This window comes from Mytilus trossulus, chromosome 10 (genome assembly GCF_036588685.1).
Source record: "Mytilus trossulus isolate FHL-02 chromosome 10, PNRI_Mtr1.1.1.hap1, whole genome shotgun sequence".
Classification (NCBI taxonomy): Eukaryota; Metazoa; Mollusca; class Bivalvia; order Mytilida; family Mytilidae; genus Mytilus; species Mytilus trossulus.
In genome coordinates, this window is record NC_086382.1 from 63,203,945 (window position 1) to 63,221,192 (window position 17,248).

The 17,248-nt window shown below is 31.8% G+C and overlaps 1 protein-coding gene across 1 annotated transcript; it reads left to right on the plus strand.

The window, feature by feature from the left end:
• The first annotated feature begins 1,047 nt into the window (after nt 1-1,047).
• LOC134686467 (beta-1,4-N-acetylgalactosaminyltransferase bre-4-like) lies at nt 1,048-11,982 on the plus strand. Its single transcript, XM_063546134.1, has 6 exons — nt 1,048-1,541; nt 3,987-4,225; nt 6,352-6,539; nt 10,086-10,208; nt 10,536-10,637; nt 11,801-11,982. The coding sequence occupies exons 1-6, from the start codon at nt 1,184-1,186 to the stop codon at nt 11,955-11,957; spliced, it is 1,167 nt and encodes a 388-aa protein (XP_063402204.1). The 5' UTR covers nt 1,048-1,183; the 3' UTR covers nt 11,958-11,982.
• The last annotated feature ends 5,266 nt before the right edge of the window (nt 11,983-17,248 follow it).

Below are 17,248 nucleotides of genomic sequence, written 5' to 3' on the forward strand. Positions count from 1 at the left end.
TGTTTACCCTTCCGGAGTACATGCGTTCTGCGAAGATCCGTATTTTTTTTTACTGGATTCGCGCTGCTCACTTTAAAAGGTGTATTTTTTTTAGTTAGTCATATTCGTTCTTATTCTTGGCCATGGTGTTAGATATGGGAAGGTCCGGTGTGAGTGCCAATGAGACAACTCTCTATCCAAATAACAATTTTAAAAAAGTAAACCATTATAGGTCAATGTACGGCTTTCAACACGGAGTCTTGGCTCACACCGAACAACAAGCTATAAAGGGCCCCCAAATTACTAGTGTAAAATCATTAGTTGTCTGTTTAATGACATGCGATTGCTTACTTTGTTTGTTCTTACTCTTTTGACAATTTAGTTGTTTTGTGTAAGCATCTGTTATTGGTTGTCATTTGTTGTCCTCTATTTTTGGACGATGTGTTGTCTGTTTTTATAGAACTGTTGATTTAGATTTGTTATCACTCACAAGATCATGACTACGAGATAAATGATTCGGTATTTTCTGTGTATTTTTATTCTGTATTTGGTTAATTATCAACAGCTGTATCTATTTCTTACCAAAGCAATTTAAAAAACTGTCTACTTTGTTAAATTGTTATTTTGGAATGCTTTCGATTTATATTCTTATACGATGCTCCGACCATTTACGTACGTAAGAATTGAACTCCTTAACGCAGACTATAATAGAAATTTGAAATAGAATAACGTGCTCACAATACAAATGATAAAAGTTATTAGCTTGCAGTAGTGAATATCTTTGTATACTTCTCTGACTTCAATAAATCTTCAGATTTAATCACGACTATGCGGTTCATTTGGACGTGTGATAGCCACAGAATTATTAAGAAGTTAGTGACACTACGAGGCTCTTGTGACAAATCGATATAAGATGATCCCAAGATATTGATACCGAAGATGATCCCAAGATATTGATACCGAAAGTAATATGAAAATTTGATAGTTAACCCATTATATGCTTGATTGATGTTATCGGGAGTGTTTGTTAGAGAAAACTATTCATCTCGGAAAGCGGAAAGACTAGTTGATTGCTGCTAATAGCATGTAAAACGTTTGCTTCAATAGCATATGCTTTTTGCAATAATATACTTACAAAGTAAAAAGAAAGATTGGATGTGAAATATATTTCTAGAGTCGAGATGAAAATAAGCAACCATGCATTATGTTATTTCGGAAAAGCTTTATCAAATCAATCTGTTTATTTACATTTCTATTATCAGCAGTTCTTACTCTTTATGAGATCTGCACTACTTCGGATCAGACACAGGAGATCTTTAATGAACACGGAATAAATTTAAAAACCAAACATGTTGATGTAAAATATAACAGAGAAGCACGAGCTTCCATGAAATTAAGACAGTACCAACGTGTTGCTCAATATGAAATAAATAGACAAAGATTCAAAAAGATTATAAAAGAATTTAGTAATAACTCAACAAGGATTACGAATTCTGCTGATATAGAACATTTTCCATCGAGACAAAATTTCGACAATGAGTGTAAAGTATTAGAAAAACTAGGTAAGTAGTACAATCCTTTTAGCAGATTTAATACCACTTCAAGTTTCGTTCAAAAGATAGCTTAAAAGTAAAAATAAAGTAAAGCTTTGAATCAAATCGAAAATTTGAAAATTCTTTCAAGATTTATAGTAAAAAACGTCGAGGAAGTGGACGTTTCTGTTTTAATGAAGGCTGTCAAATAGATTGGACACAAGACACCATATGGAGTAGATAGACATAGGAAGATGTGGTGTGAGTGCCATCATCCAAATAACAATTTATAAAAGTAAACCATTATAGGTCAATGTACGGCCTTCAACACGGAGCCTTGGCTCACACCGAACAACAAGCTATAAAGGGCCCGAAAACTACTAGTGTAAAATCATTCAAACGGGAAAACCAACGGTCTAATCTATATAAAAAAAAACGAGAAACACGTATAAATTTCATAAAAAAAAACGACAACCACTGTACATCAGATTCCTGACTTAGGACAGGTGCAAATATTTTCAGCGGGATTACAAGTTTTATGGTACCAAATCTTCTCCCTTTTAGCATAACGTCAATAGCATAACATCACAACATAAAAAAACACACGATAAAAAATATCAACTGGCAGGCTTAACTCAATAAAAAAACGTAAATTAACACACTATAAACAAATAAAGAACACTTTAAACGAACATTTGTACCTCAAATGAGGAATATGTATCCATAGGCAACAATGATTTGAATAAACTCTTTATACTTGAATGGCACATTTTTTAAAAAGTGGAAAACATTTTATGAAATAACTTTGAAGCACAAAGTTAATTCTTTTTTCTCTAAAATTTCTATTTTCGAGTCGGCTATCGTTTTAAGTTTAAAAAACAAAATACCATGGTCCGTTAGGGGGGATACATTTTTTCGGAATATGTGCAATTACCTTAAAATAATAAACTTCTTTAATAATTATTTTGATTATAATCTTAGAATTTGTTTAGGAATAAATGCATTTATTTTTTAATTTGCTGCTTTGAACCTGTTTACTGGTTACAACCTAAAATTGAGAATGGAAATTGGGAATGTATCAAAGAGACAACAACCCGACCATAGAAAAAACACAACAGCAGAAGGTCACCAACAGGTCTTCAATGTAGCGAGAAATTACCGCACCCGGAGGCGTCCTTCAGCTGGCCCCTAAATAAATATATAATAGTTCAGTGATAATGAACGCCATACTAATTTCCACAAGCAACTAAAATTAAAATAATACAAGACTAACAAAGGCCAGAGGCTCATGACTTGGGACAGGCGCAAAAATGCGGCGGGGTTAAACATTTTTGTGAGATCTCAACCCTCCCCCTATACCTCTAGTATGTTGAAAAGTAAACGCATAACAATACGCACATCAAAATTCAGTTCAAGAGAAGTCCGAGTCTGGTGTCAGAAGATGTAACCAAAGAAAATAAACAAAATGACAATAATACATAAATAACAACAGACTGCTTGCAGTTAACTGACATGCCAGCCCCAGACTTCAATTAAACTGACTGAAAGATTATGATTTCATCATATGAACATCAGGCACAATCCTACCCGTTAGGGGTTTAGTATCATATCATCATAACATATATGAGAAGAACATAACCAGTGTCATGCCATCAACTGGTTTTTTAATAAATGTGTTTAGTTCCGATGTAAAGACCCTCTAAGTGGATCAATATTAACGCCAAAATATGCAATCTAATGACCTGACAACAGTATCGTAACTATCTTATACTTTTTAATAAGTTTATTCAAAGGTTTTGTTCGTTTCTGAGGTGAATACTGATACCTTTGTGCTTTATAAAGAATATTTCTATAAAAAAATGGATGTGAAATACCTGAACGTATAAGAAGTTTGTATGTTGAGCTATATTTACGAATGATATCCTTATACCGATGATAAATTTTAGTAAATGATTTGACTAGTTTGTGATATCGAAAACCCTGGTGTAATAATTTTTCAGTAATACATACATTTCTCTCGTTGAAATCTAAAACATTGTTACATTCACGAGCGAAAAGTTGAGATATATAAACACCGTAAGATGGTGACAAGGGAACGTCACCATCTAAAAAAGGATAACTAACGATAGGAAATGAAAAAAACATCTCTTATCATAAATTTTAGTATTCGGCTTTCCGTTAGTGATATAGATATCAAGATCGAGGAAAGGGCAATGGTCATTGTAAGTATTAGCTTTATTTGAAGTAAGTTAAACAGGATAAATTTCTTTAATATGCATACTGAAGTCGTCATTATTGAAAGCCAAAATATCATTTAAAAGTATTATTGAATTTGTTTTCCGGTAGTTGTTTCGATGGGTCTTTGCTTATTTTTGTCATAAATTGTAACTCATAGCAATAATTATTTATTTTAAAGCGATGCCTTTTTCTTAATGACAAAAATATTCAATGATCATTGATTCCTATTTTTTCCAGATGGCCAAATACCTATCAACAACGTATTACTTTGTGATGAAGCAATTCACTTTTTAAGAACATTCCATTCTGATGTTGAAGATGGTGGTCACTGGCGATCCAACAACTGTTCACGACATGCTCTCATTATTATCATACCGTACAGGGACAGACAACAGCACCTCTGCATATTACTACGTTACATTATACCAATGTTGAAAAGACAGAATATAGAGTTCAGGATTGTTGTAGCTGAACAAGTGAGAGTGTTAATATACATATGTAATACATAAATGATTTAATCGAGACACTATAAAAAGATATTTCGAAATCCCTTGTGCTGTTTCACATTTTTGGTTTGTTGTATTTTTTGTGTTCTTGTATTATTGTATCTTTTATTCTTTATCATCTGCAAATTTTGTGTTTAGAAAACAAAATAGAGAAAGGGGTTAAAGTTAGCAACGGCACAAGTTCACATAATCATACACGACGGACATCAACAACTACAGTTCACCGTACGACATTTAAGGAACATTCGTCTTAAATGCCTGTACCAAGTCAGGAATATGACAATTGTCTATTCGTTTGATATTTTTGATTTAATCTTTTGTTTATGAACTTTTTTGAGTTTTTTTGTGATTTTACTTTTTGCTGATGCGATTTTTGTTTGATTAATAACAAGATCAGTATTTAACATCTAGCAGCAATGTTTTAAAATGCTGATCGATTAGATATACCACACAAATGCACAGATAGCATAATTTTATCACAAAGTGAAACAGTGCAAAAGAAAAAATGTAATCATACAGGTGTATTAGTTTGATAGAGAAGCAGTAAATTAAATCAATCAAATCTTTCATTTTATACTGTTGTATATTTGGAAGCACGTTATCCAGTTATAAACACGAAAGAAATTTAAAATTTCTCGAGTTTTCGAACAAAAATGAAATTCATCATAAAATTTCGACTAAATAAAAACTAAGATGACTAATGACATATTTTCCCGTTAAAATATTTTCTCATAAATAGAACCGAACCAACACTGTCCTCGTTCAAATAGTATAGATAAAACAACTTGGATAAAATCTTTAGACATTTTTATTAACGATGGTATTGCAAAAATGAAACAAGACATGCTATTGCATTGAATCAAACCAAAAAAACCTCTTCAATCTGTATCAGATATTTGGAAAGGTGATTTGCTTTATGTTGATGAAAAACACTTCGAAAAGAGCAAGATTGGTTTCTTGCTACATCCTTTGAATAAAAGTTACAGTATTATACCGCTGTTCAAAAGTAATCGATTTAGAGAAAAACAAATCCGGGTTAAAAACTAACACTAAGAAAAACACATAAACAATAAGAGGAAAATAACGGAAAAACAGCAACACTGAAAAGCAACAAAAACAAACGTCAACATTCATTGAAACGAACTAGTTGTCAACAACTGCCATATTCCTGATTGGTTAAGACATTTTAAGGAAAAATGGTGGGTTGAAGCTGGTTTTATTTGCTAGCCAAAACTCCCGAAATATGGCAATGTTAACAGAAAAATATAACGCTACAATGACAACACTACGTGATAAGAATACAGTACAATATTAATCAAACGCAACAACGGGCGAGAACACTCAGCAAATAGGAATACACGAATAAATGAAAAATAGTACATTACAACAAGTAAAACCCAGTATAACAACACGTCCCATGAATAAATGACAGCACAGGACACCACGAACTGCGCGTCACATTAATGGACAAAAGCAACAAAAAACAAATGACGTATATCAAAGGTAATCTTGAAATTCATGCATATGGTATGAGATCCAATAACTCACAATTATATTCATAATACTTGTTCAAATATTTATCATGCTTATGACGGTCTTGAAAGGCGATTTAAAGTAAATGCTGTCACAACCTGTCAGAAAAATAAAACGTTGCCAAACCGAAATTGGTACAATACAATTTACATTAATATAGCTCAAAGATGTTTCAATCACATGACAGGGTTTTCTTGTCACCTGAAAGGTTGCAAGGCTATTGCAAATTAATCACCAGTACCTCGAAGATATGCTCCGGTTTTAATGCACGAGATGCATTAATTTGCAGCCTTTTGTCAGGAGAAATGCCATGTTGTCTGTTAATTTACGGCCGATTGCAAAACCTTTTAGGTGGTCTGTCAAACTAACATTTAAAGTGGCAGTCTTAATTTCCCGTCTTTAATTCTCTTCTTTTCCTTCAGATTATACCTACTAGTATAGTTGTTCTTGTTATGCAAGAAGTCTCTGTCACTGGACTTTAAGAAAACAACAAATAATTCAAGTTCTTAAAATGTGTTGAAATATACAAATACATCTTTTTGTAATATTTTTGTTTATTATAGGCTGGAAACGAAACCTTCAACAAAGGAAAACTTATGAATGCTGCGTTCATCGAATCAACCAAACTGTTTAGCTACCAGTGTGTTGTCTTTCATGACGTAGATTTAATTCCTGAAGACGATAGAAACATTTATCCGTGTCCATGGCAACCAACACACCTCTCTGTTGCAATTGATGAGATGAATTACAGGTATGTAATAATACGTGCAGTAGATGACAATCATAAATTAAAATATAAAGGATGTGGTAAATAAAAATGTGACAATCATATCCAAAGACTAAATGACAAAGGTCTAAACCGTTGGTCACTACAGTTTTTTTTTTATGCCCCACCTACGATAGCAGAGAGACATTATGTTTTCTGGTCTGTGGGTCCGTTCGTCTGATCGTCCGTCCGTTCGTCCTGCTTCAGGTTAAAGTTTTTGGTCAAAGTAGTTTTTGATGAAGTTGAAGTCCAATCAACTTGAAACTTAGTACACATGTCTTCTATGATATGATATTTCTAATTTTAATACCAAATTAAAGTGTTTACCCCAGTTTGATGGTCCACTGAACAAAGAACACAACCAGTTATAAAAAGCGTCAGGATGGAAATATAGTGAGAAGCAAAAAATAACATTAAACTGACAAAGCAACTTCCTTTTAAATGCTGAAAACAATGTACGAAAAATAATCAGGATAAGCATATACCAAAACAACCACTTAACTATAGCAGGCAGTGGGCTTGAGACAAGCACATACAGTTTTCATTGATCGATAATTGTTTGTACTATGTAAGGTGAAATAGGTTCGAGTGGTAAATATTTCCAACAATGTGGGATTTTCTGCTTTCATTTTCAATACATTAAATTATCTAGAGAAAAGGTTCTTTCTTACATTATACTAGAGACAAATTTGCATCTGCGTCAGTTCCATTACGTGTGTTCTTAAAAAGAAACAAAACTGTCAAAAATAATTGAAATTTTGAAAAATTACTTGAAAGACATTAAAGTATTATTCCTTTTCTGCAGGCAAATTTATCTTTAAAATCTCATTTACGAGTAAAAATAGATTGAAATGAATGTTACAGAAAACAAATATGGCTTCACATCAATGTTCTGAGGAAAACTTATTAAATTTTACGGTCTTTCCTTTCTCTCAAATATAATTAACATCCTTCATTTTCATTTTCATCCTATGTAATTTCCTATGAAATTATAGCGTGAAAGTTATTCTAAGAGCAACGTAATTGATATTCTGTAATGAAGACTCTTATCAAATAGCAATTTAAAAGTACTTTAATTTTAACTACATGCAAGTTTGATCTTTATCCAATATACACAGGCAAATTTCGTTCACATCAATTTCACGTGAATTCAAATTCATGTGAATCTCACGTGAATTTAAATTCATGTGAATCTCAGGTAAAATTCACATCAATTTCACCTAAAACGAGCTTATACGTGACATTCACGTGAAATCGGTTCATGTGAGTTTCATGTTAGTTTCATGATTTTTTTTTGTGAAATTCACGTGAATTTGTAAAATAAAATAATTCATATAACATTTAAACTTTTAAATGTGAATAAAATCCTGAAAAGTGCCAATTTTTGGTTGTTGTAAAAGTTCATTTGAAATTCATGTGAAAAATTTCACATGAGATTCTTGTGAATCTCAATTTACGTGAAATTCGCATGTAAAGTTTCACGTGAGTTTTATGTATAAGCTCGTTTGAGGTATTTCACGTTAAATATTTCACGTGAATTTCATGTGAGATGCATGTGAATTTCATGTGAGCAAAATTTGCCTGTGTATACTGTTATCAAAAGATAGCAGTAATGGTAAAAATTATCTACTTATTATACTGCAGTATGTCAACTACTGTATTTAACATGAATGCAAACGTCCAGCAAGTAAAGCTGACACAATTTAAAAAGTATGGAAAAAAATGTAACTTGACAGCTGTAACGAGTTTAAACGACGAATTAGATACAAAACAAAAAATTGTCTGACATAAACATTCGTAGCAAAATATATGCCCATTGTAAATGGCATTAAAAAAAACAGTCTAATATAAACAAGGATGAAAAACAGTCAGTCCATTATAAACAAGCTTACAAAAATATGCACGGTTTACACAGTCATAACAAAACAAAATGTACAACGTTTGTAGTTGGTGACGATGGAATGCCTTTCAGTGACATGTATAACATTGTTAATCCGATAACTGAGTGTCCAGGAGAGGTTTATAAAAATATGAGATGACACAATATACTTATACATGTTAGTATATGCGACGTGATATATATACAATTATCGTTATGTATAGTCTGAATAATTGTTTAATCATTTAGACGTGTTGACCGATCACAGTTCAGCCATTGGTAATATTGTATTAACCCATGTTTTTGTGGCTGTCAAAAGGATAGTTCAAATGATAAAGACATATCAATATTTAGAAAGATTGATAGACAAATTTCATCAGACAAGCAGATCCCGAGAGACCATCTGATTTAGTTTTGCTTTATGTCCTTCTTTAACTTGTCCCAATCAATGCCAGACTAATTATCAGAGGGTGATATGAAATAACAAATATTTCAAATGATTGCAGAAATGGTAGGATGGTCATTGAAATAGATTCATAAATTGATTACTAAACAAAAAACACGACAGAATCCAATTGTTGGGAAAAGCGAAAGGAAAGATACCAAGATAATCAATACATAAATGTGCTTGATAGAAAAATTTGTCTTTTTCAATACCATAGCCAAAAACAAATGGTTAAATATAAATAATCTCGTCCAGTCGTTGACAATTATCTTCCAATGATAGATCACAACATCCGCTTACTTCATTTGTCTTGAAATCAACATCATTTTATTATCAGTAGTTTTTCACTTACTGTTTTATTGAAATATATGGGTTTTATAAATACACTAAGTTAAGGACTTTAGCAATGAAGAATTGTTAATGGAATTTTGTCAAAGTGGCTTTGTACTTATATACATCCCGTCATTGTGTTTTTTGTGTCATGTTAAATAATTGTTAACATGTTTATCTGTTCGTTTTATAGGGATTAAGATAATAACAATGTTATCTATTCTGTCTGTTTATTTTGATCACATATCGTTGGCAATATAATGAAATTTGATGCGAATGTCATACAAGTGAGAGGTTGAGCTAGCTATACAGCTGTACCTGTATTTACCTATAAAACACGATTAAATTCACTATTTTCTACATGAAAAAATGCCTTAATCAAAGCAGGAATATGACGGTTGTTTGCCGAACGTTTCATAAATGAAAATTCATTAAATTGTAAAAATATACGAATTAGCTCTCGCCGCGATATAGCCTTTTTGTGCTAATGCGGCGTAAAGCAACCAACAATCAATCAATCAATCAATCATAAATGACTCCCTTTAACCGATATGCCAGATCACTTTTATAATATTTTAAAATGTTGTTAAAAAACAATCAACTTTTCAGAAGTTTTATTCATAAAAGAACATTTGTGAATAAGATAGAAAAAAATCAAGCAAGAAAATACTACTAGCGTTCGTAAGAAAAATGACGAATAGATAAACAGATCAAAGTACATTACACTGACAACAAAAGCGACCTACAGGTGTATAAAATCGTGTTGCGTTTGTTGTGATCTGTCGAAGAGGCGCCATATGTAACCTTACACTGGATTGTCTGAACTCAATTGTTATTTCTAGAATATAAACTTAAACATTTTTATATTTATACGTAGATTACAGTATGAAATGTTGGTTGGTGGAGTTCTGGCAATGAGAAAAGAACACTTCGAGACTGTGAATGGTTTTTCTAACGAGTTTTGGGGATGGGGAGGAGAAGATGATGACATGGCATACAGGTAATAATTATATTAAGTTATTTATAGACATTCAGCAGAAATTTCTATAAAATAATGGGTAAAATCATTCCTTGCCACCAATTTTATAAAAGTTTGTCTTATTTAATGGGCTGTTTTTCTAACCGTTATTCTCAAGAATTCGGTTATCCTTCAGGAAATTGAAAAAGATATATGGTCAATTAAAATCATATTACATGTAGTTGTCATCTTTGAAATTACACATCATTACAGTTTTATTTTTCAACATTTCTTACATTGATTTTGATGCTTGCAGGGTTGTATCATAAACCTTACCACATTATTTCATACTAATTATTTATTTTACAGGATTAAACTGGCAGGAATGCGAATTTTAAGACCACCAAAAAATGTTGCAAGATATAAAATGCTTCGCCACAAGAAACAGGTTCCTGCAAAGTGGAATTCAAGGTAAATCCAAAGTACTATTCAAATGCACCATGATGGCGATGTCATTTTAATAATATTTTGTGTGGGTTTGTTTTTGAAATATCACAGTAGCAAGATGATAAACTTCAGAGCAAGTTAGTGAAGAAATAAAAAAACACATCTCAGCCGCATTTTGATTATGATGTTTTAATAACGGGTGTTACATATTTGTATTTTACATCGCTTCAGTGATGATTTTAAGTAAAGGTATAAACATTCTGTCTAGCAATATTGATCTAACATTGTCATAGTAAAATGGTCAACATTGAGCTTTCTTTATTTTGTTAGTCTTTCAGATACTTTAAATGAAAAAAAAATACAATTATATGTGATGCATTAATCATCAGTTAAATAGCCAATTTAGTAGACTAAGCATGACGAACCCCTCCAAAAACTCCGCTCTTTCCATTGTCCAGATTTTGTAAATAACCTGGAGGGAACTAATGTAGGGAATGCAGTTCCTGTTCAACTAGTGACAAAGTTCATTGCAAGATGACATTTTGAGACATGCGGCGGAACATATTCATGGTTATCTGGGACGCAGATATTATCAAACAGTCAACCAAACGATGGTACCGTCGTAGAACTTTCGACTGGATGACTCATGTTTGCTATTTGAAACTATTTGAAATTATTGTTTCAATCAATGCCTTGTACAGAACAACCTTGTTTTAATGAAATCAGCAGTTGAAACGCATACCCCGTGTGATACATATCGACGGAATTTGGGGATATGCTAGTATACTCCATTTTATGGTCTGCTGAAATGTTGCTACACAATGTTCAAATTATTAAAATTTATATAATATATGTTGTCGGCAAAAAAGGAGCATAATTGGTTTCCATACAAAATCCGATTGTCTGTCTATCTAAATAAAACAATGCCTGTCAGGAATATGAAAGTTCAACATAGTTGGGGTTCGCGTTTTTTATTCTTTGGTTTTTCTATGTTGTGTCATGTGTACTATTGTTTTTCTGTTTGTCTTTTTAATTTTTAGCCAAAGCGTTGTCAGTTTGTTTTAGATTTATGAGTTTGACTGTCCTTTTGGTATCTTTCGTCCCTCTTTTAGTGATAATATAACATAGTACACTTCTACATGTTCTAATAACAATAGAATAGTTTTACATCTATCATTATTTTACAGGATTAAACTGCTGAGTGGTGTAAACAAAAGATTCCTTCTTGATGGACTAAACAGTGCCAATTACTCTATGGAGAAGTTGACAAGACACAAGTTCTATACCCATTTTCTTATAAATGTTGGAAAACAGCCATTAAAATTGGACCAAACTATAGGATGACTGCATTCAGTGAGCCTCTATGTAAATTGAAGCAATGAATAACACTGAAACCATGTCATTGATATACCATAGTCAATAGTCAACTGACAATCCAAATAACATTTCTGTCAGATTTTACACGTCATTATCATCACGTGGTACTAGTGTTGTTGTTCTATTACTAGTAAATTCATCCTAGCTTTTTAATATTTTGTTCCATGCATCTTTCGTGAACAGTTGTTACATATTTTTTTTCCGTCATGTTTGTTTTTCCATTTAGGATCATTCACAATCAAGTATGTTCTTACTGTTTTTTCTCTCCATGCAATTAACTTCATTCTAATTTGACGTCATCATGATCTGTAAGAATCCACCGATTTTTCCTCGAATATAATATTAATTTGTTCTTTTTGTGAGCATGACTATGGGTGCCACATGTGAGGAAGGATCTGTCTACAGGTCGGAATGACCCGGGTCACCCGGCGACAGATTTTTGTGGAATTCACATTGATTATTCATTTATATAAAGCTTAATTTGTCGTTGTTGTTTGTCATTGGATTGTTGAGTTTTTAATCTTTATTATATAGTCCCTTATTGTACTAGTATCTTCAGCTTTTTTTTAAAGCATATATGGATGTTAAATTTTGCTTACATTTAAAGCAATTGTTGATCCTGTGATTATCTTATAGGACACTTAAGCAACACGACGGGTGCCACATGTGGAGCAGGATCTGCTTACCCTTCCGGAGCACCTGAGATCACCCCTAGTTTTTGGTGGGGTTCGTGTTGTTTATCCTTTAGTTTTCTATGTTGTGTCATGTGAACTATTGTTTTTCTGTTTGTCTTTTTTCATTTTTAGCCATGGCGTTGTCAGTTTGTTTTAGATTTATGAGTTTGACTGTCCCTTTGGTATCTTTCGTCCCTCTTTTAGTCACTGAACTGAAACCTCCTAACAAAGCCATGCAATCTTTTGGTGTATATACAAACTGTCAAGAAGTTTCAAATATCACCAATTCTTATTCACGCTGAGATGTGTTTTTTTATTTCTTCACTAACTTGCTCTGAAGTTTATCATCTTGCTACTGTGATATTTCAAAAACAAACCCACACAAAATATTATTAAAATGACATCGCCATCATGGTGCATTCGAATAGTACTTTGGATTTACCTTGAATTCCACTTTGCAGGAACCTGTTTCTTGTGGCGAAGCATTTTATATCTTGCAACATTTTTTGGTGGTCTTAAAATTCGCATTCCTGCCAGTTTAATCCTGTAAAATAAATAATTAGTTGATATTATCAAGATGCTTGATTTCTTGATTGACAACATATTTGTTACGTTCGGAGGACGTGTTTTTCAACAGACTGTCGGCATTTCAATGAGAACAAAATGTGCCCCTCTACTTGTCGACTTCATGCAGGAACTTCTTAGGAAGAAAGATAAGAAGTTAGCAATATCCTTTAACTCTACTTTCCGCTATATAGATGATGTTCTTTCACTAAACAATTCAAAATTTGGTGACTATGTGGAACGCATCTATCCCATCGAACTAGAGATAAAGGATACTACAGATACAGTTAAGTCGGCTTCATATTTTGACTAACATCTAGAAATTGACAATGAGGGTCGGTTGATAACAAAACTTTAAGACACAAGAGATGATTTCAGCTGTCCAATTGTGAACTTTCATTTCTAAGTAGCAACATTCCAGCAGCACCTGCATACGGGGTATATATCTCCAAATTGATACGATATTCCCGTGTTTGAATTTCCTATCATGATTTTCTTGATAGAGGGTTAAAGCTCACAACGAAGCTATTAAACCAACAGTTCCAAATGGTGAAGTTAAAATCATCCCTTCGTAAAGTTTACGGATGCCATCACGAGTTGGTTGACCGTTATGGAATAACCGTTTCACAAATGATATTGGATATGTTCCTTACGTCGTAACTACAATCCCCTTCCATTTCATGAATGTGATCTACCGAATTAGACTATTAACCGGATTTGTAATCACATAAGCAACATGACGGGTGCCACATGTGGAGTAGGATCTGCTTACCCTTCCGGAGCACCCGAGATCACCCCTAGTTTTTGATGGGATTCGTGTTGTTTATTCTTTAGTTTTCTATGTTGCGTCATGTGTACTATTGTTTTTCTGTTGGCCTTTTCATTTTTGTAGTCATGGCGTTGTCAGTTTGTTTTAGATTTATGAGTTTGACTGTCCCTTTGGTATCTTTCGCCCCTTTTAAAATACTATGCTTTTTACCAACAGGCAAACACTCCCATACTTAAAGTTAGCACAATTTTCGGTTTTTAATGCTCTTTTTATTTTGATTTGGTTTTGAATTTGTTCTTTGAGAACCACTAATCTGTCAAATGTAGACAAAACGTATGAGTTCCCAAGTTATCTTGGTAACTTTGTACTTGTTTGGCTTTATAAACATTTTGATATGAGCGTCACTAATGAGTGTTATGTAAAGAAACATGTGTCTGGAGTACTAAATTATAATCCTGGTACCATTGATAACTATAATCTTTGATGAAAACAAAAGTATTTTCTTATCTGTCATGTGATGCTTGATGTCATCAACTTAAAACAGGAGAAAAAGATAAATTGTCCAAATAAGCTTAAATTATCCTTTTTTTATCGTACAACAGGTCATTAGCTTTATTGTTTGACTTGTTTTACATTATGTGGCCTTTAATACTGTATGGTTTTGCTCAATTTTGAATGCCATGCATACAGTGACCAATCAGAGCTAACTCTAGCTTCATTTGGTGTTGTGCAGAATGATGTCGCCTCGGCTATCATACCACATTATTTTTATATTGAAAATGCAAAACACTAAACACTTGATATTTATGCTATATTGCTAAATGTATAATGAAAAAATATTAATATATCACAAGCATTCATAACTACACAATTACATCTTTCATCAATAAATAACAAAATGTCTTTAATGTCACAGCGCTTTGCAAATACTGTAAATTCAGAAATTATTGTGTGCATTTATTATTGTATTTTTCATTTTAGTCTCTAAAATGTGATTTAATTTTTGCAATATTAAGAAAAAATCTGTTTAATTCATATAAAAAATTTCAAAATGCGATTTTAAATTATTGCAATTATAACTCAGTCGCATTTTTGGAAATAATAAAAACATCACAATAATTTCTGAATTTACAGTATCTTATAAAATGTCATTAAACAACTCAATATAAACAGCACTTAATTGCACAATAATAATGATAGATATGTCAAAACATAAAAAGAAAACATCTTGTATAATAATTAAACTGTTTTCAATATTGTATATCATAATTATGTTAATGCAGAGATTTCTTCAGGGGTTAATGAATTTCAACTTATGTATAATAAAATTAGAATGTAGTGTGCCTTACTTCTTATGATAAGTTGATCAGAATCATGGTCATTGTCAAATCAATGTGCATGACAAATTTAGTGTCAATGTCTATAGAAAAATTTATATTATTTTCCAATGAATTTATACCATGTGTTTTAAAAAATTATTTTCATCAAATGGAAGGATTCTGCTTTGTCATACTGTTGAAAACAAACAAAAAAGAATGATAACTTTAGTTTACAATGTTGTTAGGTGGGGATGCATATTGCAATTTTGACAAACCAGGACTCATTGTCAATGAAAAGAAATGTTAATTCAAGTGCATCTTGACTCCATTCCAAAACAGTAATGGTTTTAATTATATAACAAAAACCAATATGAATAAAAAAAAATCATTCTAAAACCATAAAAAATAACAAATTAAAACAAAAAACATCAAGTAAGTAATGGGTAAATTGTAAATGAGCTGTAACTCTGGTGCTTGGGCATATTGAAATGCAAATATTTTTTTGTCAACAGGATATTTTTTGAAAGATTTTTGCTTAAATAATCTACATACAAATTTTTACATGTAAACTATGAAGAATTCCTATTGTCTTTTTTCACTCGTTAAATTTGAAAAGAAACATGCAGAAAAATAATCTTCATTTCAAGTATTTTATGGTAAATAGAACATAAATTCTATTCATGGTTTCCTACATACTAATGTACAGATATACGACAAATTATACTTATTATAAAATATTTGAGATCATTTGCTTATTCTACAATCTGAAGCTGTTTTTAATAAAAAGCATGTAATAATAAAATTTGATTCTGATACAAACACAATTATACATATTCAACAAGTTTAAAATCATATATACAATAAATTGAAACAGTAACATGACATATAATGAACATACATTAAAAAAACAAAAAAGGAAAATACAAAGTGCATTTCTGGTTTTAAGTTATAGATATAGGAAGATGTTGTATGAGTGCCAATGAGACAACTCTCCCTCCAAATAACAATTTATAAAAGTTATCCATTACAGGTCAAGGTACAGCCTTCAACACAGAGCCTTCGCTCCTTGCATACAATGCTTAACAGATTTTTTAAAAGGACTTACTTTGTATCAGCAATGGAATAACCCTTAATTTTAGGTTTTTGTTTTTATTCAAGGTAAATGTATGGAAACTTATTTCATGATGTAAATGTCTATACTGCATGTATACAAACAGTTATTTGCTTTGGAAACTAAATATCGGTAACTTCAAATCTTTTTTGATAAAACTTCTAAAACTCTTAAAAATAAAACCCCAAAACTACACCACCAATTTTACACATTCTTCATAATACAATGTTATTTTAAAAATGCATATATGTAATATTAAACCTTTTGGTTTGTAAAACAAATGTATTTACCAGAAAAGTTTAACACATTTTATATTAAATACAAAAAGTACCTGAGATAGCATGGGAAATGTAGTAAGGTTAATTACTAACAAAATATATAAAACAAATCATTTAAAGCCTTCTATGATAATAAATATCTGACATGGACCTCATCTTTAAAGGAGTAGGTCCGGTAAGGACCGATTTTGGCCTCAAATTTAAGTTTCATCTGACGAAAGATTTTGACCACTTTTTAAACACTTAAGTGTCTATTTCATATGATTCAATTAATTTATGTGCAAGATTTTAACTTATTTAGTCATTAAAAACGGTCCGATTCAAGCTCAAATATCAAAAATCTACCAAATATGCGAAAAAATGTCACTTTTCAGATGGTTTTTGTCAAAAACGAAAGTGGCCGCATCCGTGTTCATCCTCAATCTTTACATATGTTATGTATTATCATAAAATACAACTTCCATTTCAATATTTTGGATGAACACGAATGCGGCCACTTTCGTTTTACCCGAGAACTGTCTAAAATTTAACTAAAATGCTGGA